A 24,181-nucleotide genomic window follows, 5' to 3' on the forward strand; every position below is an offset into this window, starting at 1 on the left:
TTGTTTTATAGATTTTATTTTGTTTTGGGGTTTTGTTCTTGTTGATCTCCTAAAGTGTCTAATGCAAATGGAAATCCTATTCTAAGGTCTTAAGAATACTTTTAAAGGTCAAGTATGGATGTAGATTTCAAGACAAGGTTTATCTAATTGCAGAAAAATAAAGCGAAAATCAAATCACATCATTCATAGTCCGATAGCTCGCCAAGTAGTCTAAGCTATGGCTTTAGGAGATAACGTCAATGATATGAGGAATTTGATATCTAATTGCAGAAAAATAAAGCTAAAATCAAATCACATCATTCATAGTTTGATAGCTCGCCAGGTAGTCTAAGCTATGGCTTTAGGAGATAACGTCAATGATATGAGGAATTTGATATCTAAACTAACTAACAAAACAAATGAATAAGAATGAAATCAAAGCATAACTGAAATTGAAAAGCTAAAAAAAACAAAGTCAGCAGAGAGGCAAATATCATGTCACTATTTGATGCAAAAACATGTAAAGAAAAACTAATCTACAATCAACCGGTTGAACACACTTACATGAATTAAAGTTGCATGAATGGAAAATCTAATCTATCAAACTTGAAAGCAATCAAATGACATAATGAAATCAAAGCAAAATTACAAAATGAAATCTACTCTATCTTACATTCTAATATGCTCCATGACATCTACTTCACATCTCCTTCCATGTTGAGAACATCAAAGCTTTATTCAAATTCTTCAAGATTACGAAGTATAACAAAGCTCTCCAAAGCTTTCAAAAGCCATCAAGGAAGAACTACAAAATCCAAGCTAAGCTAAGACTCACAAGCTAAGCTCTAAACTCTAAGCTAACAAATGAATGAGAAAGATCTCCTATTTATACAAAAAGATGAGAAGCCATCTCATTAATGAGAGTCCATGAATCTCTCCCTCTACCTCTAGAGTCCTAATCAAAATAGGAACTGATAAGACACATGTCTTCTTAGAGTTTCAATACAATTAGGAGATATGACACATATCCTCATGATCCCATGATTCTTTCCACTCAAATTCGAATTTGGCCTTAGAGTGCCACATAAGGGTCTTCTAGAAGTCTCATTTTGACCTACACATGTCAACAATCTCAACCCACTTGTTAGGTATAAGCATATGCACATTATTTTCTAATTTTTAACCACAAATTCACTTAAAAAGGCTAAGAATTAATAAAGTTTGGAAAAACATAAATGTGGCCCAATGATAATGAAAGTGGGATGAATGTAGTGACATAGTAGTGAAATGGAGGTGATATAATGGACATAATAGTGAAAGTGTAATGGGAATGAATGAAATTTTCAAGACTCAACACCACCTACCAAGCAAGCCCAACAATTTCCACTTGGAGGTGCAAGAAGAGTAATGTAGAAAGGGGCCAAGAGGTGATTAATGGGATGACGTATGTACGACCTCATGGGGAGGTTTGTCATCCTGGTTACTTCCCCATTGGTTAGGGAGTGGCCCCATCACACATGTGAGTCTAATGGTCAACCAAGGGTCGCTCTTAGGAAATCGTTCGGATGGGAGAAGCGGGTCGACGTAAGATGGGCGTGGGGTAGGGCCTACATTAAGGATGGCAACCTATTGGTGGGGAAATGGCCCAACATGACAAGTCATCCTGATAGATCGACCCCTGACATATCATGAAGTGTAGCAAGGAAAGTGCCAGGAAGTCAAGGTCGAGGTGACATGGGAGGTTACGATGGCAATCGATAGTCAGATTGATGATGGGCCAATGGAAAGAGGGCAGTGCGATCCCACCATCCTCCGGAAGGGAGAACCTGACAGATAACAAGGAATGCACTTGGGAATTTTTGGGAGAGGATAAGCGGGGTGGTGTGTCAAGAGGGACCCACTCGGGAGGCATAAGGGTGTTATGTCTAAAGGCGTCGAGTTGCATTCAGTAGGGCCTGATATATATATATATATATATATATATATATATATATATATATATATATATATATATATATATATATATATATATAGTCAGATTGATGATGGGCCAATGGGAAGAGGGCGGTGCGATCCCACCATCCTCATAAGCCTGGAAGGAAGAACCCGACGGATAGAAAGGAACACACTTGGGAATTTCTAGGAGAGGATAAGTGGGGTGGCGTGTCCAGAGGGACCCACCCGGGAGGCATAAGGGTGCTATGTTATATATATATATATATATATATATATATATATAAGCACAAAGAGTAAAAGCTTTGTTTGTGAAGCCCTGATGACGAGTTGGGAAGTCTAAGTAGAGTTCAGAGGAAAAAAACAAATAAATAAATATGTTTTACCCCATTCCTCTAACAATATTTGAGGGGTTTGGTATGTTACAAATCTAAGTATATACCTATATTAATAGGTGATTGCTCAATGATATACGAGGACATCTACATGAGAACACTAAGAAAAATCATTTAAATACCCATTAATGATGCTTTTATGGGTTGTTGTCAATATAGATGATGGTAATTGATGAAAGTTTTAGGTTTTTAAGGAAGCTCAATGGAAGACATGTTTAGATGATAAGGTTGTAGAAATGTTCTCTTGTATAATGTTAATGTGATATTAGGTTGATAGCTCTTTGCACAATAAAATTAGGTTGATAACTCCTTGTATATATATATAAGCACGAAGAGTAAAAGCTTTGGTTGTGAAGCCCTTATGACGAGTTGGGAAGTCTAAGTAGAGATCAGAGGAGAAAAACAAATAAACAAATAAATATGTTTTACCCCATTCCTCTAACAATATTTAAGGGGTTGGGTATGTTACAAATCTAACTAAATACCTATATTAATAGGTGATTGCTCATTGATATATGAGGACATCTACATGAGAACACTAAGAAAAATCATTTAAATACCCATTAATGATGCTTTTATGGGTTGTTGTCAATATAGATGATGGTAATTGATGAAAGTTTAGGTTTTTTTTTATGGAAGCTCATATTCAAACTCAATGGAAGACATGTTTAGATGATAAGGCTGTAGAAATGTTGTCTCTTGTATAATGTTAATGTGATATTAGGTTGATAGCTCCTTGCACAATAAAATTAAAAACTTTAAGAAATACCAACAAAAGATGATTATTTAATCTTTTTTTGTACCTTATAATGAAAGCCTTATGGGAAACCCTAGGCACTTCCCCGAATTTTGTGGATGGTACCCAATCTAAACCCATCGATGCTAATTATGATGCTTGATCTGAGAGGGTCATTGAGTGAAGCACACACCAGAGGTAGCTAGCTAAGTGGATTGACACCAAGACCTCATACATGAAGCTCAAAGCCCTCAACCGCTCAAGCTAACTTACTAGGCTATTTTTTTTTAAGCTGTCTTGTAAATGCATTAGCCCAATTTATTGATGACAAATATAAATTTAAGTGTTCAAATATCAAATAAGTATTGTTTCCAAATGCTCAGCCCATGGGGCGTAGAGTAATCAGCGACAATGTGTTTTGTTAAGGCACTCCATGGTGAAAAGGTCATTGATTTGAAATCTGGTGGGCATAAATCCAGCCATGAGTATGGGTTGGTGTGGCCTAGGCCGAGTACGATCTTCAGGTGATTTTGATGGCTTAGATGCCCCTAGGTTATGTTTTTTCAAGCCATAGGTTAGTATCACCAATTTGTGAATAAACTAACCAAAAGAAAAAGAAAAGAAAAGAAAAATTCCAAATACTTTATATATTAACCTCTTAAAAAGAAGCTTATAGCTATCAATTATACAATTCATATTATTATTGATTTTATGATTCATTTGGATAAAACCAACGAGATCCAAATATTTAAGAGAGGTAAATGAAATTATCTTAAACTATTAGGGGCTTCACTAGTTGGTTAAGAGAGGTTGGTGACATTTCTCACAATAAAGTTCAATCACTACTAAGAATATGGTATGTTTTATCCCACAAAATAGTGACCTCATCAAGCCATCATATTGGGCTAATCACAATATTTGCTATATAGATTGACACAATTTCCCACTTCTTAATATGTGCTAGATGTTCAACACTTTAGTATAAGAAATCATCTCTATGAGTTTCCTAAAGATCTAATTAAACATATAAAATCCAATCTACAAATTCCAAATACATTTTAGTATAAGAAATCATCTCTATGAGTTTCCTAGAGATCTAATTAAACATATAAAATCCAATCTACAAATTCCAAATACATATAAATCTTTTTAACTTATACTTAACAACTTCGAACTCCTACAACTTACCCTATATTGGAATCACTTCCAAACTTATAAATTATGTTGAATACACAAATATTCTTCTAACCAACTAGAAAAACAATTCAACACAAAACACTCACAAAGAAACAAATGACTCAATGCAAGAACCCACCAGTTGCCCATTAAAGTGAGATATCTTCATTTTCAAGAACAAGAACAATAATGATAACCCTTCGAACAAACTAATACAAAAATAAGTCACCAATAAAAAAATAAAAAATTAATTCAAGTGAAATATCTTCAGGGTCAAGACCAAGAACAATAATGAACACCAATACAATAAAAAAAATTCAAACTTGAATATTTTTTTTTGGACCATGCCCTCTTAAGCTCCCTGTTCACACTATCAAGGCCTCCACCCCCTTAAAGTATTAATGAAGTGAAGGTCCATAAGATGGGACAACAAACATACACTCACCACTACCCTCTACCAAATAAGACAATCAAATCAGAGGGGGTCTGAGAGTCGTGCATGTAAATAATCGCACCACAAAATTCCTCCCGTGGGGCACGCAGGTCATAGAAATCACTGTTTTTCATCTTTTAATTAAATATTAAAAATTTCAAAGACCATTCTAATAGTTTTGAACCAAACGTCACGAAAAGCAATAACCAGTCCTTTATTACAAGTCGTATTTCATCCATAAATCTTCTACTCTGTATCCGTCGATTTCTCGCATTTCCTTCGCACAGAACTGCCACAGATTGACTGCAGGGAGTTTGAAGCGTTTAATTGTTTGAAATATTCTTTAATTTTCACTGTACACTCGGAGAAGTTTGGACGCAAGAAAACATGATTTCTAAGGTATGTCGGAGTTTTTTTTCGCAGGGTGTAACTAAAATTTTTGGGTTGTTTTTTCTACCAATTTATGGTGATTGTTCTGGTTTATAGCGACTTCATGTTTATTTGTGGATCACTCGAAGCTAAAATGTGGGGAATTGTGTTATCAGTTCAATTAGGGCCGTCTGTGACTGATTGTTATGGACAAATCCGTGGCATGGCTCAAGATTTTACTTATCTAATTGCATAATATCCGAAGCTTCACATGAATTAATAGTGTCGGGGAATTGTTTTTTTTAGATCGGTTTGTTATTGAATATTGGGTTATGGAACTTTGGCCAATTCTGACGGATTACCGTCTCGTGGTTTAAAAACCTGAAATTGTTTGCCAGGGGACGTTTATGTTCAAGTTTTTTTTAAGAATTTATTATTATTTCATTGTTGGGGTTCGATCGTGAAATAATTCAGGGACGGATTATTCAGAGGTGCAACGAGATGGCCTGGATAGTGTTTATATGGGGTTTCGCTGGATATGAAGTTGTTTGAGGTTTTTTATTTGGAAAGAGTTGGATCGGATTTTGTTTGTTTGAAGTTTTAGTGAAGAGAAGCTGGATCTTCCTTTTGCTTAATCTGTCTTTTTGGGTGTGTAAAGATTTGAATAAACACGGGCGAAGCTATTTATTTTGTGTCAATGAAACTTGGTCTATATAGTTTACCAGTGATTTACATGAAAATAGTTAGATCTGTTAACAATTTGACAAAAGATGAGCTGGATTTTATTATCTGGCGTTTGGATAAAGTTAGCATTGTATTCATTTTGAGATGTGGATGATAATTGCAGCAACGGAGTTCTGTAGGGTCTGCAATGTCTCCTTCTACTCAGCCCTTCTTGAAAGTTTCGGTTACTGATCCTGTCAAGATGGGCACTGGAGTCCAAGCTTATGTGTCGTATCGTGTTATTACTAAGGTAAGATCATAAACTTGAATTCCTTTTTCATTCATAGCAAATAGAAGAGAACACGGAAAAGTGCCTAATATTTTAAATGTCCAATCTATTATATTATATGTCTGTTTCTTGATAGGTTTTTTATTTATATTTTTCTTTCTGAATGCTTCCTTACAATCGGCTTGCTCTCGCAAGCATGCCCAGCCCTTCAAAGAGGTGAAGTATAGTGTTCCATGTAGAGATGAATCTTGCAAGCTTGAACAATTTGAAAGGTCCTGTTTGGCTAAGCTTCCATGAAAAGGGGTACTACTTCATTAATGTCATCCACGGTTTGCACCTAGTCCGAACAACTAGAAACATTCATTTGGAGAATTAGACCTTGGTGGGTAGCCTAACTTGCCACTATTCTCACCATTGGGTCAGAACCCAATTTGCAATAGCCTTTTTTTTTGGTAAAATACAATACCATTTTTATTATGATAGGGAAGAGTACAAGCTTTTCATAGAGTCAAGGACTGAGCCAAGATGCTCTGACTGAATGTTTTCTCCCTTCCTCTAGTATATGGAGAAATCACAACACCATTCATCATCTAGATTTCTTTACATTACGAAACTAAGTTCAGCATGTATAAACACAAATTTTTTCTTATTCCATGCCCTAGAATGTTTTCCCTGTCACTACCAATATTGATATTGACTTAATATATACCAAAAGACCATCAAACAAATCTTAAACCTGAAACTATCTCTAGAGTATTATCAAGAAAACAATGGAAGCTTAATAATGGTGCTCATCCTCACCCGGGTAGACATTGAAGTGACCTTCTTTGTGTTGGAGAATGTAACTAGTTTCGGTCTTCATAATTTGTACTATTATGTATTTTATGTAGGAGGCTCTTAGGTTCCGAGCGCATATTCTTCAACCTCCCATCAGACCAGACCCCACACAGAGGATCACGACATTTTTCAGGGTACTACCTTTAGACAGGGGCACAAAGAGAACGATTGATATTGTTTCATATCCAGACTCTAGACCAGTGAGGATCCGTGGAACCTCACCCCGCCACACAGTACCCCAACAACTAAACCGTCTCAGATCCATCCCTGGGAGATGGACTAGGTCCTCCAGACCTCAACAATGCACAAAATCCCCCAGACAACGAGTTAGTGGACAGTTCGTACCTCCCACTGACCCTTCATCAGGCCAACAAACTTTGTGGAATTTTTTTTAGTGCTCTTCAGTCAGTCTCGGATGTTAGGAGAGATGGGTTTGATCCTCTTCGTTAGGGAATTCCATACATTGTATCTTTTATGTTCCTGCATTGTACCTTTTATATTCATGCATTGTATTTTTTATAGGAGACTGTTTGGTTCTCCCACATTTTATGGACATCATTGTATTCAATAGTCCCTTTGACCTACTTTGTGGTCATTAGTTGGACATAAATATAATTATCTTATCTTATCTTATCTAAACAAGCATGTTCTTCATGCTTCTAGGTTTTTGAGTCAAAAGAGTCAAAGTTCTATTTGGACCTATTGTGAAGAAAAAGGAAAAATAATTTTTAAAAATGTAATTTTCAGTTAGAAACCCCTCTAGGTGCCAAGTCGGCCCTGCCCCAATGGACATGTCTATTCACACCCGTCTGAACAATATAAAGAGGGAAGATGGAGCTCATTTAGAGACACACACTTGATGGATTGTGGTCTGAAATATCGTAGAAAAGGCAAAGAAGAAGGGGACGGCCGAAGTTTGAAAGGGAGGATTTCTTCTTGAGTTAGAATTTGTGGAAGATCTACTGTGGTAAATTTGTTGTTGTTGGTATCTTGCTAATGGATTTGCTAGAAAGAAGGAAGATTTGACTTGGCATCTAGAGGTGGAGGTTTTTTGTGGTTATGGGTCCTTTATATCTTATTTGATTTGATTCTATAAGAATAGAATTTTTGGGTTTTCCCCTTGGAGGGGTTTTGCCTTGGCATGGAGCCTATATTTTGTGTTTGTTTTTTTCTTTGTGATCTTCATGTTTACGTTTGGATAACTGTTTGATGAAGAAGAACATAATTAAATAAATAAGAGGCCAACAAATTTCACGAATAGTTATTAAGGAAAGGAAAATCTAATTTAATTATAAAGCATCTCGATTTTCCAACATGGAATCAGAGCTTGGTTTGAAGTTGGAGGCTTGAAGATCACATTCAGTTGGCTTTTCAATCGAATTCTTTGAAGGTTCTCTCTGTGTTGGTGAACTAAGTCAAAGTTTTGGGATATTTTGGGCTCGCATCTATTGAGATTCGCATCCCTCGTTTAAAATTAACAATGGTTCGGATACCTCTACCCTGTAGCAACTTGCTGACTAACAATTATAACTCTGTAATTCTGGCTCATATTGCTCTGAGATTTGTTTACATACTCTATGGTATATAGCATGATTCAGTGATTTGCACTACAATGTCCCAATTTGAAGTGGCTCGCTCTTGCCTATACAAAAGCTTGCATCTCGTTTTTTTTGTGACACTGTGGACTGAATTTGGATCGTTGATAACCTGAATCCATGGCTTAATATATGACTTTGTAATAAGACTCGCATCTACAAAGAGAGTCCACACCTTTTTAGAGGCACGATTTTATACACAGTAGCATGACAACTATTAATGATGGCACACAATATATTTGTTGATTCGATATATATGTTATGTGATCAAGAAGAGCTCACATATGGATCATTTTCAAAAGCCTGCATAATCCTTCCGGTGGTTCGAGGCCTACATTACGCTGGCAGATTGTATACAAAAGCCCGATCTCTACGGTCTGCAATATACCTTGGTAACTGAAGGGTCATGTATAATGTGGAAGTGTTATCATAGAAATTCACATTTTCCAAATGGTGGCATCTCACATATCCTTGTGACGGTGACTTTGTCTGGAATCGTTCTCTATAGTATGTTTGCAATGGCGTAGCCATACTTTGAGAGGGCATCAAAATATCATATAGTGGCATAACTCTACAATGGTTCACTCGTTAAATCGATGGCTCCATTGTGGACACAATGTATCCCTGCGGTTTGGGAATTGGATTCGAAACAACAGTAATCTTATATGGCTTATGACACGTGGATGATGAAGAATGAAGCGTTATGGATAGTACTTGAAAAAGTTAAACTATACATAATAAAAGAAATAATTTCATCATGGAACTGACCTAAAGTTTGGAATGTTACATTGTCATGGCTCGTAATAAAAGAACTAAGACTGTTGTAAAACAATGCTGTTAGGAAGATCGTGATCTTGTTTGGCAACAATAGTGATCTATATATCAGTGAGAAAATAACTGTAACTTATGTGGCAGCGACTGAATGGCCTTCGTATAACAAATGATGGTTATTTATAAGCTAACTGACCCTGACACGGCCAAGTTAGTTGAGCTGTGCCTTACCTCTACCTTTTTCAGCTTCGAGGGAGAATTCTATGAGCAAACTTGCGGAGTTGCCATGGGCTCCCCCTTGTCCCCTGTTGTCGCGAATCTCTTCATGGAGGATTTTGAGTCAAAGGCTTTGGCCTCCTCTCGTCTCTTACCAAAGCTTTGGAGGAGATTCGTTGATGACACTGGTGTTGTCTGGTCTCATGGTCCGGATGAACTCGATCGCTTCTTCTGTCACCTTAATAACCAATCCGCCGCCATAAAATTCACGATGGAAAAAGAAGAGAATGGTTGTCTTCCGTTCTTGGATGTTCTCATCTCTAAAAAGGTGGATGGTTCCTTTTCTCATCAGGTGTATAGGAAGAAGACGCATACTGAGCAATACTTGCATGCTTCTTCCCACCATTTCCCTGCTCAAAAGTTAGGTGTTCTTAGCACGCTTGCCACCCGTGCTGTTAGAATTTCGGATGAGGAGAGCCTAGAAAAGGAGAAGGCTCACCTCCTGGATGTCTTTGAGAAGAATGGTTATGATAGACGCCTCGGTCAAAAAGCCTTCCTCAAGGCTAAGAAGGAGCCGTCCACTCGTAAAGTTTCCAAGGATCATATCATGGGTGTGAACCTTCCGTACATCCAAGGAACCACGGACAGGATTGCAAGGATTCTGAGGAAGTACGATGTGGCCGCGACCTTTAGACCTCTCAACACTATCCGTGGTTCCCTCAGGTCGGTGAAAGACCCGATTGACCCTAAGGACATGAAGGGCGTCTATGTCATTCCCTGTTCCTGTGGGACCCCTTATATTGGTGAGACCGGTCGCTCTATTAATCAACGGATTAGCGAGCATTCGGCTGACTTAAGACATGGAAGGACCAAGTCCTCGGCCCTGGCTGAGCATGCGGGAAAGACTATGCATCATGTGTGTATAGAGGAGGCTCAAGTCATTGCCAAAATTGCGCACTTTCACCATCGCAAATTTAGGGAGGCCCTGGAGATCGAAAAAAGGCCGGTCAACCTTAATAGGGATGATGGCTGGAAGATTAGCAGTTGCTGGGTCCCAGCCTTGTCTTCTTAGCCTTCTCTTTTCCTTTTGTTAGGTCTTAGGGTTTTTGTCTTCCACCTCCTTTAATTTCTTTTGTCGGTTTTGTCCTACGATCTTGGAACGGTTGAGTTTGTTTCGAGCTATTATTGTATATATGGGGCTTATTAGTATTATATTATTTAAGTATCCCTAGGTTAACCTTAAAAATTAAGTTTCCCTTAAAAAAAAAAAAATAAAAAATAAAAAAATAAAAAAAAAAATAAAAAATAAAATAAAAAAATAAATAAAAAAAAAATAAAAAAAATATATATATATATATATATATATATATATATAAATAAATAAATTTAAACCTTATAAATATCAATGTCTTTATTCTTCTTTATTTAGATATCTATATATTTATTACCTACTAATGACACCATTTATTTTTATTTTTCATTAAATAAATAATTTATACTATTATTAGTTTATATTTTTTCATTTAATCATTTATTTATTTAGTAGATTAATAATTTATTTATTATTATTTTTCTTCATTTATATATTTATATATTTAGTTAATAAATAAATAATTTGTTTATTTTATCTTACACCTAATATAACTAATTTTATATATCTATATGTAAAATTTATTTATTTATTATTATATTATAATTTATTTATTATTTATAATTTTATAATTAAATAATTTATTATTATTCTATAATTCTTTATCTATCTTACACCTAATATAACTAAAAATGATACCATTTAATTTTATTTTTTCATTAAATAAAATATTTTATACTTTTATATTCATTAATATATAATTTATTATTAATTTATATTTCTTCATTGATTTATTTATAAATAATTTATTATTATTTTATAATTCTTCATATGTTTATAGTTTTATCTCACACCGAATATAACTAATTTTATTCATTTATATATAAATTTATATATATTGATTTATTTATTATTATATTTAATTTAATTTTTATCTATTTTTTACCTAATATAACTGAATTGGACCTTGCTCCCTTAGTTAGGTAACCGTTGGTGTCTCTGCTCTAGCTATTTAAACAGGCGAAGCTGGATCTGTTTTTCAACTTGTCCTGACGATGAACCACACTAGTTGGTTCGAAACGCGTCGACAAAAGATTCGCTATGTGATTTTGCCGAAGATTATCTTACAAATGACAATGTTATTGACTGTTGAAATTCTGATGTTCTATGTTGTAACAATCACTTATTACAAAACTTCTTTATGTTGCAATATTAGATAAGCCATCGTATATAGATAAGCAAAACCCAACCAGATTCTTCTTCTATTAGAAATCAAATGTTAAATAGAGATACAAAATACAATGAGAGAGAAGAAGTTCATCCAAATTTGAAGAAGATCTCTGATAGTAGTAGCTGATGCAAACACTATATCAACCTTGCCTTCAATTGAATCAACACTGAGACACTGAATCAATCCTTGGCTCACCAAGTTCAACTCTTACTCTCCTAGTCTCTCTCTCACAATCTTCTTCAAGTCTCTCTAACTCTCTCTCTCAAGTTCGAGTTCTTCTTTCACAAAGCGCAAGTAGTGAGGGGAGAAAGAATGAGGCACATATGTATAGGAGGAGCTACAGATCCATGCCATAAAGGAGTAACTCACATGCCAAGAGAGAGACTCGAGAGTAACATATGCCAATTTAGTAAGGGTAACTTTAGCCATTATGGAGAGAGGCAACACATGCCTTCAATGGAGGAATCTCGCATGCCTTGAGGAGTGTAACTCATGCCCATTTTGGAAATGTAACACATGCCATTAAGGAGGTATGCATGCCTTTGTAACTTATGCTTTTAAGAGAGAGTGTAACATATGCATTAAAGAGTGCGTAAGAGGAACCTTTTATGTGAGTGTAAGAGAGTGTAAGGGAATCTTTTATGGCGTTCTTTAATGTGTAAGAGCATTAATGAGAGTGAGAGGAATATGCCATGCCAATAATGAGAGTGTAAGAGAACATTATTGAGAGCCATGATTAAGTGACTTGAATTTCTTTTTAATAATAATACAATAGTATCATAAGAATAATAATTATAATATTATTGACAATATTGATGATTAAGTCAAAATCGAAGGGGTTGTCCATCAACAATACTTGATTAGCAATTGATGTAAGGTGATTTACTATCTTGAGACTTTCTAATTTTAGACTTCCTATTTTTAGACTTTTTATTTTTAGAAATTCTATTTTTAGAAAGTCATCCATGAGCTGCCAAATTTTTCAACATTGGCAATGATGGTCCGATGGACAGTAGGTTGGACTATCTCTAAAAGTGATCTAGTCCAAGAAAGGGTGATATCAATCTCCTTCGAAGGAAATTATTCAAGACCAGGTCTCTGCAAAAGAGGGCAGGTAAAGTCTAAGATACAAAGCTAGTGGCTCATCAAAGGAGAAGTTGAGACACCTATATTGAAGATAAACACTTGTTGATAAAGTGTTAACACGTGAAGAAGGATTGGATCCTTGCAAAGAAAAAGGTATGCCGATATCACAAAGGTATGTACAATTTCTATATGCATTTCATGATAAGTGTCAAGATCTCTAGGTCATGGTGGTCTTTTGAAAGATAAAGGGTCTGCATAAACATAGAGACATATAGTTGTCAATATGATACATATTTAGGCCTTGAAATCAATAAATGAAATGCATGAGGTCTTTGCATGGTAGATCTTAATGTCTAGAGTTTGGTTGAAAGATTTTGGTGTCTAAGGTTTGTAGACTCTAGATAAGACTTGAATTGGAAAAACCCTAGTAAAGGAAATCCCACTAATTGTTCTCTCTTTAGAATCCCCAGTTTTTGGGAAATGGTATCTAGGGTTTGAAGGTTGAGTGTTCTTTGATATTAAAATATCTCAAAACTCTATCATAAAAGTTGAAACCTAGGGCTTGAAAACAAAACCCTAGGAATGGGTGTTTTCGCTAAAAGTAAAAAACCTTATAAGGGTTTGGTCAAGGAATATCTAGGGCTTGTAACTAGAACCCTAGATGTACACTTTTTAGAAATCATGGAAACCCTAGATTGACAGAATTGACATTATGCCTTTGTCTTTGTATATTTTGCTTGGTTGTACTTGCTGTTGAAAATTGCAGGCACATAATGAAGGCTGTCAAAACTATGGAAGCAAAATAAGAAGAATGAAGGAACAAAGCAGAGCAACACTTGTGCTTGTTTATGACTCCTTGAAGATGATGAGCATGATGGAAAGAGGGAACTATAAGAACTTGATGGGCATAATGTTGAAACTTCCAATTGATGAGTTCATTCCAGGAACACATTGATAAAGCCGAATCTTGTTGCAATATGAAGATAAAGCGTACAAAGAGATGTTGACTTCAGAGGGAGAAAATAACAGAATTTGACACCTTGCTTACAAGGCTATTATAATTTGACAAGTTTGATACGACATATTGCAAAAGCATGTGAAGAGGTTGGAAAGAGAGTTCATTTGATGATATTGATCAACATCAAATATGGTCTCTTGAAGAAAGAGAGAGAGAGTTGACAATGACAACTCTTAGAAAGAAGATATTGTTGCTTGTTGATTAGTTCGTTCCATTGGCACTTTGGTAAAAAAAGTGAAAAAGCATGGAGAAGGATTTTTGCACAATATGTAGAAGGATGTTGATCTCAAAGGAAACAAGTAAGCAAAATCTGATATCTTGACAAAAGATCATCATGTTGAGGTAAGTACGATATTGATGTTTTGGTATTGGTTATACCGTTATCTGGTTGGTATATATTTTTGCTACTTGGAAGAATGTTGCAGAAATGCATAATGGTAGCTGAGGTAAGTGTATCTACAACTGTTTGTTTCTGGACTCAATTCAATGAATTCATGAATTGAGTAGATGGCTGTGGTAATCCTTGAAGGATTATGTGGTCAAGATTTCTACATCATCTTGGGATTGAAAGGTTATAATACAAAAATATAACTTGTTGTGTACGTTTCGATGATAATGAAGATCACTTTCATGATTAGAGGGAGCTATGATTAGCTCTACTTCGATTGGCGCAATATAATGCCTTTGTTGATGATGAGTAGAGGAAAGTGATATGAAAAATTGATGGCCCGAACCCTGTCATAGATTAGCTGCAGAAAAAATTTACTCTATATGATGAGATACAAAGGAAAAGGAGGAGCCATGCAACTACTCAAAGATCTCCATGAAGAACTAGTAGCTAATGTATTGATGAAAACACGCTAAAAGAACTTGTGGTTATGACTTACCGATTGAAAGGAAGTAAATAATCTCCTCTATGCTTGAAAAGGAGTAATAAGTCCCCTTAAATGTTTGAAAAGGAGCAAAAATCTATTCCTTGATCAAGAGGGAATGAGGATCTCTTTGGTTGAGAGGGAGATGGACATTATATTCTCTTCTTCTTGTATCATGCACTAGGCCAAGACTAACAAAGATATGTCTAGTGAAGGCCATGGAGGGAGAATGGGGTCTAGAGGATTGGGTAAGCATCTAAGATTTATACTTCTTTAGGATAAAGAAATTAAGATAGGTAGTGGACTGACACTATTTGAGGATTGGACAGGTATCCAAGATAAGAGTGGTCGAAGAGGACTGGAATTCTTTGAATATGGGTAAATAAGAATAGTCTTAAAAGGACATACCTAGTGAACATCTAGATGCGGTATGTGCCTTAAGGGGTAGTGTGGTGTCTCACGTAAAGCCTCCTATCATTATGCTCTGATATAAATAGAGCTTTTCAGTTAAAGGCCTTACTATGTTGACAATGTTGGTTATGATGTTGGTGCTTAAAGATGGCTTATCAATGCGACTCTTCTTATGAGAATATTTCAGTTTGAGAGTATCCATGTACCGAGTGTACAATTATGAATACCTCCCTAGTTAAGAGGGAGTGTTGGAGAATCTAACTAGTTTCGGTTTTCGTAATTTATATTTCAAGATAAGCATGTTCTTCATGCTTCTACGTTTTTGAGTCAAAAGAGTCAAAGTCCTATTTGGACCTGTTGTAAAGAAAAAGCAAAAAAAATTTAATATGTAATTTTGGGTCAGAAACCCCTTTAGGTGCCAAGTTGGCCCTGCCCCAATTGACATGTCTATTCGTACCCCTCTGAACTATATAAATAGAGGGAATATGGAGCTCATTTAGAGACACACATTTGGTGGATTGTGGTTTGAAATATCATAGAAAAGGCAGAGAAGAAGGGGAGGGTCGAAGTCCAAAAGGGAGGATTTCTTCTTGAGTTAGAATTTGTGGAAGATCTACCGTGGTACATCTCTTCTTGTTGGTACCTTGGTGATGGATCTGCTGGAAAGAAGGAAGGCTTGACTTGGCATCTAGAGGTGGAGGTTTCTGTGGTTATGGGCCTTGGATATATCATTTGATTGGATTCTATAAGAAGAGATTTTTTTGGGTTTTCCTCTTAGAGAGGTTTTGCCTTGGCTTGGAGCCTATATCTCGCGTTCTCGGTTTTTTTCTTGTGATCTTCATGTTTATGTTTTGATAATTGTTTGATGAAGAAGAACATAATTAAATAAATAAGAAGCTAACAAATTTCACAAACAATTATCAAGGAAAGGAAAATCTAATTTAATTATAAAGTTTCTTGATTTTCCAACACCTTAGAGTGTCTTCCATGAGACAATTTGTTAGGATATTTCGACACATAGGAAATAATTAAGTATAACTTGGTCTAGTGTAGAGTTAGGTAAAGTGTGGTTCTTTACTATGTACTTTTTGTAACTTACAATTCGACGGTCACGATATGTAGTGATCCGACGGTTCATTCTCTCCTCGGTATTACTGACACTTGATCCGTGGCTTAACACGCGATTGGTCCATGATCTCTATTTAAAGAGCATGGAGGGTCATTTGTAGGGTAACCGTTCATGAGAGAAGCTTATGTAAATTTTCATTCTTTTATTAATAAATTGCCTGATGTGGCCGTGTTGGCTCATGCCGTGGACTGTTTCCCTCTTTGAGGGTTTTAACCACGTCAACAATACTGGTGTATTGATTTGTGATCTGTTTGTGAGCGGTGTCCTTTGGCGTTCTGTCTGAGGAACTTACCCTGTAAATTCCTACACAATTGGCTTGTCTTGAAGTCCTACTTATTGAGAAATCTTGGGGCAACAAGTATAGGTGATTTCTCTTAATTTGATAACTGCTTGTGATGTATTTTTACTTTACTTGATTAACTTCTTTTTTCCTTTATTATTATTATTGTTCTCTATCTTCAAACAACTACCAAATCATAAAGAACAGTGAGATAATAGGACACAAGATGTCGCCAGTCAGCCAGGGCCAAAACCTCTCCAACTGAGAGCAAAAACCCATCATAATTCTTCTCTTCTTATAGAACTTAAATTGACGAATTCCAAGACCTATGACCCTTAACAAAGACCCTCCAAGACCAAGTCAACTTTTTCCTTCTTGAATGAATTCCAGCAACAAACTTCGACCTTCCAGCAATTTCTCCAACAACTTCGACCCCAACAACAATTTCTGCAACTTCGACCTTGATGCAACTTTAGCAGCTTCATAGCTTCGACCTAGAAGCAACCTCACAACTTTGACCTTGCAGCTTCACAACTTCGACCTTACAACTTCACATCTTCAACCTTGCAGCTTCACAACTTCAATGCAACTTCACAGCTTTGATGTAGCCTCACAACTTTGTTGCATCTTCACAACTTTGTTGCAGCTTCATATCTTCGATGCAACTTCACAGCTTCGATGCAGCTTTAGAATTTCGTCTTGCCTAGTAACTCTAGAAGCCCTAACAAGAGAGAGAGAGAGAGAGGCCCAAAACTTCGAACTTGTTCTTCTTCTCCTTCTTCGTCCTTTTGCCAGCTTCTATCTTGAGGAGATCGAACTAACTTAAGTGAGTGTTCAAATGTGGTCGAATTCCTTCTTATTTATAGGCTTGTGAGGGGTACAAATTGCTCTCTTTAGGCCGACTTGATCTTTGTGCCATGACCAGGTCTTGGAGGGTCTTTTGACTCTATTTTGACTCAAATAATTTTTTTTTACAATATGTAACATGCCCAAATGGGTCTTCAATACATGACAATGACTCAATTGACTTAATGACAAACCTAGAAGCACTTAATGGGTGCTTGACCTAAAAATAAATTTCCCTTGAGCATGAAATCCATGCCTTAAGAACACAAATAATAAATTTATTTTTCTCTTTTCATTAAATACATAAAATCAAGATTACATATGTCATTATGAAGACCAAGACCTAGTTACATTTTCAACACTCCCTCTTAACTAGGGAGGTATTCATAGTCCATACAAGGTACTTGGACATTCTCAATCTGAAGAATTCTCATAAGAAGAGGTGGATTGGTAACCCATTTGTATAACATCATATCATCCAACATTGTTACATAGCAAGGCCTTGACTAACAACTCTATCTCTCCACAAGATCAGAGCATAATGCTGGCGAGACCAATGACTTATAGACACCCTCATCGTTGTCTCTCTTGAAACATACCACACTCGGGTTCTCTCAGAGTATGTTCCAATAGGGCTATTCTTATCTTGGATTCCTAGTCCTTAAAGAATATCGGTCCTCTACGACTACTCTTATCTTGGATGCCCTACCACATCTTCAAAGAGTATCAGATGCAAGATGCTTACCCAATCCTCCATTCTATCTTCTAAGGTGAAGACAAGAATGATATGTCCATCTCTCCTCATGGCCTTCACTAAGACTTACCATTGTTAGTCCTGGTCTAGTGCATGACACATGAAGTAGAGAATCATATCTGTCACTCTCTCTTATCTAGGGATGACCAACCCATTCCATAAAAGGAATGTACCAAAGCTCCCTCTTAATCAGGGACTTACTTCCAGCAACTCTCTAGGTGGAGATCATGGGACAACCAACTGCTTGTAGGACTCCCTCTTTCGATGTCATGAGTTTCATCTTTGTTATGGAGCCTACATCTTTTGGGACTTATTTGTAGGGCATCGACCATCCATTACTTTCATTCATGAATCATGTCAGTCATGTCATCCTTTCTTTCATCGGAAAGTGATCCATTAGTCCATATCTGGCCTTTCCTTCATACCTTGCTACCTTCTTCACATCATGTTTCCTTTAGGATCTTTCATCCTACCACATGAGTATCAGTTGTAGATGACATCTACAACTCTTCCTTTGGTAGCCCTGCATTAGCCCATCCATATATTGTTCAAAAATCAAGAATGAACATTAAATCAAACTTACCTTTGTGATGGTCTTTTCATCATGACATCTGCTTGTTGTCACATCAACATCCTGCATACATATTGACACATCTCCAAAAAGATATACAACGTCAAGGGTCTCTTTCTTTTTCAGACTTTATCAGGATCTTCATATCTTTCCCATGGAGATATCATAGTCAAATCTTTTAGTCCTTGGATGTTGATTGCCTTCTCCATAGTTGCATTTTTCATGATCTCTTCCTTTCTTTATTCACACATTTCCTCCCAGGAACTTCCAATCATAGTTCCTTCAACTTTGTCAACCACCTCATATTTCATATGAGGACATATTATGTTGATTTCATCTAGTTAATGTGTGAACCATGCCTTCATGCATCCTTTCACAGGATGAGATCCTTTTTTTTGATAATGCTCTTCAGGTATAGCACTCATTCATGATATTTGCAACCATATGATATGAATCTATTTTATCAAGTACAAGCATACATACCTCATCTCTTTCTTTTGGTCATCCAAACTTCCTTTGACAACTTCCTTGATTGAAATAACTTCAATCCCTTGACCTGCTTCACTTCTTTTGACATCATACCATCATCCCATGAATCCCATACAAGTTGGAATTCCCGGCGAGACACTTGCTTCTTCCAGTAGGTGAACCTTTCAATGAAGATTCCAACGGAGGATCTTGATCATCCTCATCCTGCAAATGCTCCTTTTGAATGATGTATGATGAGCTCTATACTAGATGACTTTATTTTTCCCATAAGTACTACTTATGCTTCTAATGAGGTTACCAAGAGCTACATCCTTCTATAGGTGACATCCATAGACTTTATTTCAGCGATCTTTCATGCTTCTTTATGATGGTGTCACGAGCCCTTGCTTTCAATCATATGCTTTTATGATGCCATCTCCTAACATGATGCATCCTATCATGCTTCTCATGATAGTTATACTTTACAACAAAAAACTTGAAACAAAATCTTGAAAAGAACTAGGTGAGGAATACTATCTCAATCATAGTAGAGACCTTTTACCTCCTTGGATTTCTTCTTTTCAGCTTCTTCCACTTCTTCAGTGATATGGGCTTCTTCCATTCCTTTTGTTGTTGTTGTTGTTGTTGTTGTCCTTCTTGAGCTTTGGACAATCTCTCTTGGAGTGCCCATATTCACGATAGCCATAGCATTGAACCTTCGGCATGTTCTTCTTCTTTTTCTGAGGACCAAGCTTCCTAAACTTCTCATTTTCTTCTAGCCATGGCAGAAAAAGCTTGAGCTTGTTCGCTTGATCCTACATCAATTTTTTCCTTTAGCCTAGTTTCTTTGATTTTGCATAATGACATAGTGCATTGAATGGAGTAGTTTCCTTCTACCCATAGATGCTTGATGTGAAGTTGCCCCATTCCTCTGGTAGCGCATTGAGCACTATGGTAGTCATTTCCTTGTTAGACGTCAATTCCTGGAGTCGGTCTCTTAGTTTTGACACCCTCATAAAGTATGAGGCTATTCCTTCTTCTTTTGATATCTTCATCTTGTAAAGCTTGAGCTTCTTCTTTCGGTGGTTCGACAATTAAACCCTTAACATGACCAATGACTTCATTTTCTATCAGGATCAAATCTATCCTCTTCTTCCATGCAAGAAAATTTTGAAGACCCAACCAATTTGTTGCTTGTCTTGATAGATAAATATAGATATAAAGATACTTGTCAAGTGAAGATACACCTAGATGATGAAATCTTTAGCTTGATGTTTTCTTGGTTTTGATGATGATGTAGATAATAAAAGATGTCTTCTTGGTGAAGATGTTTTCCTTCAAAAGTGATCCTTGGCTCACAGGGAGATCACATTGATTCCTTGATGATGACAACGCTTTTTCCCGCTTTTCTTCCTTCAAGTCAATGCTAGTCAAATTTGTTTCACAACCTCAAATTTTTGGCCCTTCCGAATTTCGGCTCGTTGTAGGAGGTCTACAATTTCGACCTTTTTTTGTAGAAACCCTAGGTCACACATGTGGCTGGAATATGGATAGATTTGCCTCCTTTTGACTTCGCTTGATCTGGACTCCTCTTCATAATTCGACTTGCTAAAGAGTCCTTTTTGACCCAAACTTTGGCTCCTTTGAGTGATTGCAATTTTTGACTTTCACTACTGCAAATGATGCCCTAACCTTTGCACGTGTGGAGGAGAATTAGTCCAAAACATATTAGAAAATGCTTTGCTCTTCTTTATTCTTCCTTTGTCGAGTATTAGATTCCTTTATCTTCCTTGATCTAACTCTTCTTGATGATTGATGCTCTTGATGTTTCCAAAATGATTTCTTCATACTTCGGCCCTTGAGTATACTTCTTTGTGTTGCCCTTCCTTGATGTAGTCACCTTATCTCTGATACCATGTTGAGAAATCTAGGGGCAACAAGTATAGGTGATTTCTCTTAATTTGATAACTTCTTGTGATGTATTTTTACTTTACTTGATTAACTTCTTCTTTCCTTTATTATTATTAGTGTTCTCTATCATCAAACAACTACCAAATCATAAAGAATAATGAGACAATAGGACACAAGATGTAGGCGATCAACCAGGGCCAAAACCTCTCCAATTGAGAGGAACAACCCATCAAAATTCTTCTCTTCTTATAGAACTTCAATTGACGAATTCCAAGAACTATGTCCCTTGACCAAGACTCTCCAAGACCAAGTCAAAATTTTCCTTCTTAAACGACTTCCAGCAACAAACTTCGACCTTCCAGCAATTTCTCCAACAACTTCGACCCCAACAACAATCTCTGCAACTTAGACCTTGATGCAACTTTCACAGCTTCGACCTAGCAGCTTCACAACTTCGATCTAGAAGCAACTTCATAGCTTCGACCTTGCAGCTTCACAACTTTGACCTTACAACTTCACATCTTCAACCTTGCAACTTCACATTTTCGATGCAACTTCACAACTTTGTTGCAGCGCCATAGCTTCAATGCAACTTCACAGCTTTGATGCAGCTTCAAAATTTCGTCTTGCCTAGTAATTGTAGAAACCGTAACAAAAGAGAGAGAGAGAGGCCCACAAATTCAAACTTGTTCTTCTTCTCCTTTGTCCTTTTCCCAACTTCTATCTTGAGGAGATCAAACTTCCTTGAGTTAGTGTCCAAATGAGGTCGAATTCCTTCTCATTTATAGGCTTGCGAGGGGTACAAATTGCTCTCTTTAGGCCGACTTGTCCTTCATGTAGGCCAACTTGATCTTTGTGCCATGATGAGGTCTTGGAGGGTCTTTTTACTCTATTTTGACTCAAATATATTTTCTTTACAATATGTAACATGCCCAAATGGGTCATCAATACATGACAATGACTCAATTGACTTTGTGACAAACCTAGAAGCACTCAATGGGTGCTTGACCTAAAAATAAATTTCCCTTGAGCATGAAACCCAAGCCTCAAGAACACAAGTAATAAGTTTATTTTTCTCTTTTCATTAAATACATAAAATCACGATTACATATGTCAATATGAAGACCGAACCTAGTTACATATTTCAACACTACTCTCCTAGAGAGTTCACTAATTTTGTGCTTTCAAAGGATATGCTCGATCATTAGATTTAAGTCTACTACCACCTCCACATTGTTGTTCAACTTGTTGAGTATATTCGTGTGAAGTTGCATTGCCATGTGATCCTTTCCAACCATTGGAGTAGGAGTAACTAGTTTTCCTCTATCCCACTTCTTAGAGACAATCGACATAATTTCCTAAAATATAGTAAACATCTCCTTCCATTTTCGCTTGTCTACATTAATCTTTGGTTAGAGGATCCCTCGTAAAATGGAAATACTCTTATTCATGTCCTCCATAGATTCACCAATCTATTCCACAAAATCAATCATTACATCATTCACTGCCTATTGTGAATTTATTGTTGCTAAAAGCTCTAGTTCTAGCTTGGGTGTCTCTTTAGTCTTTAGGAGGAAAATATGAAGGCCCTTGCCCAATGTCTTGGCTAAACTCAACCCATATGGTTGTACCTTGTTTATTGACACTAAGCCACCTTGCTTCTAACAAATAACGTGTGACATGATTATAGGTTGCCTTGTAGTTTGCAATGAAATCATCATACAAGGTTTTCTTTGACCTTGAGGTGGACCTTGTGAAGCACCACTAATAACTTGGTTGTCGCTTTTGTCTGACAATTACAAGCTCGAGTAGGTTGACGCTTATGAGAGCAAGAAGGGTTCCTTTCCTTCTTGTGCTTTTGCCAAAGTCAAGGAAGTAAGATAGAAAGGTAAGTGGGTAATAGAGGGGTTTAGCAATGTAGACAAAAATTATGGAGACATGACCCCCATGACCCAAGACAGGTTAAAAATAATGATATGGAATTGTAGAGGATATCCATGGAGAAGAGGTTATGGTCTAGGTCCAATAGATACAAGGTTAGATATTGTTATCATAATAATAGTAATGACAACAATAACATCAATAGTAATAGTAATAGTAACAACAACAACAACATCAACAACAACAACAACAACAATCTCACAATCTATCTAGATGCCAAATTAAAGTATGTGACGCAATTGTTTGTGGGATGAGGGATCCCATCCATGTAGAATTTAACTGTTTAGTCTATGGAAATGTACATATCCTACCACTCTTTGGATTTGAACCATTGACCTCCAAAAAGGAAACACATTTTCTTAACTATTAGGTTCACTCAGGCTGTATATAATAATCCTAGTTGAAACACTTGAACATGATAGATGCAAGATGCAAGACGTAAGAGGTTACAAAGAATGGCTTGTATGGAACCAAGTGTCAAACAACCACAAAGGACATGGTGGACTCACTTTCTTAGTGAAAGAGACATGTTAAAACTTGGAAAAAGAAAACAAACTCTACCAATACATATGGCTCAAAATATTAAATAACAACATTAGCATATTCATGACAATATGCTAGATTTCCCTATAGATGTCAAACTTTTGTAGGAAACAAGATATTATAAGCAATGAACAACCATACTATTGTTTGCTAAATAACATGGCGACTCTTAGTGGTATGGGAGAAATAATGTTGGTTGGGGATTCAATTGGAAGACACAAAATCTATAAATGACAAGCTACACAAGAGAGGGCACCCACTTGGGTCAATTGAAGATGATGACCTATGGAATTAGCAGAGATACAAACAAAGAAATCACCCACTTTGGAGAGGCTCACAATTTAGTCATATGCTATGGATGATCTCGCTGGAAGGGCTTGGGATTACATTCAGTGGATCGAGTGTGGTATACCATGTCTTGTTTTCACCCAACAATATAGATAAAGTCATAATCTCCTCAATCCACAATCTTCATGATGAAATGACTTGGGACCATGACTCGTTGTCTGTGGAGTTTAAATGGCACAAGGATATTTTTAGAAAGTGTCGATTTTATTAAGGGCATTAGAAGAACAAATTACTTGCATTTTTACATCATTAAGTAGTAATATATATGAA

The 24,181-nt window shown here is 36.5% G+C and overlaps 1 protein-coding gene across 1 annotated transcript in view; it reads left to right on the top strand.

The window, feature by feature from the left end:
• Nucleotides 1-4,741: 4,741 nt before the first annotated feature.
• Nucleotides 4,742-24,181, top strand: part of SNX1 (sorting nexin 1) — a 153,463-nt gene continuing 134,023 nt past the window's right edge. The window contains exons 1-2 of the mRNA XM_089378626.1: nt 4,742-5,071; nt 5,889-6,014. Coding sequence (XP_089234752.1) covers nt 5,060-5,071; nt 5,889-6,014 — 138 coding nt within the window. The 5' untranslated portion in view covers nt 4,742-5,059. The remainder of the gene's footprint in view (nt 5,072-5,888; nt 6,015-24,181) is intronic.

Source organism: Pinus tabuliformis, chromosome J (genome assembly GCF_031772625.1).
Source record: "Pinus tabuliformis cultivar Carrire ecotype Pingquan chromosome J, CPIR1, whole genome shotgun sequence".
Taxonomy (NCBI): domain Eukaryota; kingdom Viridiplantae; phylum Streptophyta; class Pinopsida; order Pinales; family Pinaceae; genus Pinus; species Pinus tabuliformis.